The sequence below is a fragment of the Sinocyclocheilus rhinocerous genome, unplaced genomic scaffold (genome assembly GCF_001515625.1).
Source record: "Sinocyclocheilus rhinocerous isolate Xijiao unplaced genomic scaffold, SAMN03320098_v1.1 scaffold308, whole genome shotgun sequence".
NCBI lineage: Eukaryota > Metazoa > Chordata > Actinopteri > Cypriniformes > Cyprinidae > Sinocyclocheilus > Sinocyclocheilus rhinocerous.
This window is the reverse complement of record NW_015664994.1, coordinates 1,406,951-1,408,647: the sequence shown is the minus strand read 5'-3', so window position 1 is coordinate 1,408,647 and position 1,697 is coordinate 1,406,951. Positions and strand designations below refer to the sequence as shown.

General features: G+C 32.4%; 1 protein-coding gene across 1 annotated transcript in view; it reads left to right on the top strand.

The window, feature by feature from the left end:
- The window catches only part of LOC107730654 (transmembrane protein 179-like), a 2,355-nt gene extending 697 nt beyond the window's left edge, over nt 1–1,658 (top strand). The window contains exons 2-4 of the mRNA XM_016541516.1: nt 610–747; nt 968–1,046; nt 1,152–1,658. Coding sequence (XP_016397002.1) covers nt 610–747; nt 968–1,046; nt 1,152–1,358 — 424 coding nt within the window. The 3' untranslated portion in view covers nt 1,359–1,658. The remainder of the gene's footprint in view (nt 1–609; nt 748–967; nt 1,047–1,151) is intronic.
- Nucleotides 1,659–1,697: the final 39 nt, after the last annotated feature.

Sequence of the window (1,697 nt, the reverse complement as noted above, 5' to 3'; positions counted from 1 at the left end):
TAAAACATTTGAATGCTACATTCGTTAATGGTACAATTACTTACCTATATAACAGCAGAAACTAGTATAGACATATTTTATGAAATAAAATTAAATCAAACCCATGTAATATATAAACTAAAATTAAAATATTATTAAATAATTTTATATATATATATATATATATTCAACTTAATGCTATTCAATATTTGTGTATATCAAAGAAATTAACCTAAATATTTTATATTAGTTCAATATAAATGTTTAATGTAATTATAATAATTATACTTAAACATTTTAAATATATTATTCAATTATTTAATAATGTTTTAATGATTAAATTATATATGTTATGTAAAACAATATATTAAAATAAGTACAACATATAATTATGCATTATGCTGTATATATTTTTAAATATAGGCTATTATTCAATAATTTAAGTCTTTTTAATACTTAAATATTAATGAATTATATATATAGAGTGAGAGATTAATATGCTTTTTTTTATTAATGTTTTGTGTATATTAAGTAATATTTAAATGAATGTTTTATATAAGGACCAACCTTATATGTATCAAAGTAAATTGTGTGATCCATTGATTTTCATTTTCCCTCATTTTCCTGCAGCACGCTGTTCTCTGCCTTCCTCACGCTACTGTTGAGTCTGTGTGTGCTCTTCCTCTCTGGAGGGGCCAGTGTTACTCTCACCCTGGGCCTGGTGTCCTGGTGCAACACCGTTACAGACCACAACACCAGATCCTACAGGTACACAAAGCTTTAAATCTATAAGCTGATATGAAGATTGTTTGTGTAGCACTTTTCACAATGTTTCAAAGCAGCTTTAGAGAATTGATTAACATAGATTATGGTCTAAAACTATGGTCTAAAAATGCATACTGTTGAATGCACATGTTTCAGGAATGAATGAAATACCTACATAATGTTGTTAAATAGTGATGTATTTAATGATTCTCTGTCTCTGCAGTTGTGCTGAGTCACAGTCCGTTCCTCTTTATCTGGACGTTGAGACATCCTCTTTCTACTCTGAGCTCAATTGTGCGCAGGTAAAAGAGCAACTTGTTTTTCGTTCTGAGATCTGTGGCGCAGTTCAACAAAACATGCATATTTTACATGGTAACGTGTTATCCTAAGTGTGTCTCTCTTTGCAGATCTCTCTGTGGTGTGTAACGGCTCTGTGGTTGGCTCACTCTATTCTGTCCTTCCTGAGGCTCTATCATTCCCACAGTCAGCAGATTAGCGGACCGTGTTTATCCAGGGAGAAGGAACTCCTCCTGGGCCAAACTCAAGTGGAGTGTCCCATTCATCATCCGCATCCACACTCGCACCCTTCACACACTCCCAGTGTTTTTATCTAGCCGTTTATTTAGTGTTCATAGAAGTTGCACTTTGAGGTTGATCTAAGGCCAGTTTTATTGATTGGAAAGAAGCAACAAGAAGACTGGTCCAAGATTAGCGTAAAAGGGAATTTTACTTCTAATCTAAACAGAAAACCCCACACGTCTCATGCATGTTACACAAAGAATAACCTCAGTAATCAGAATTAGCCTGGGTTTTATCTATTCGTTACTTTTTATGCATTTGTTGAGACGTTTTTGTCATGTAGCTTTGTGCTTACATTGAGGTAAAATGTCTTGTGTGCACCCATTTATAACTTTGCCATAAGGATTCTAATATATATATATATATATATATAT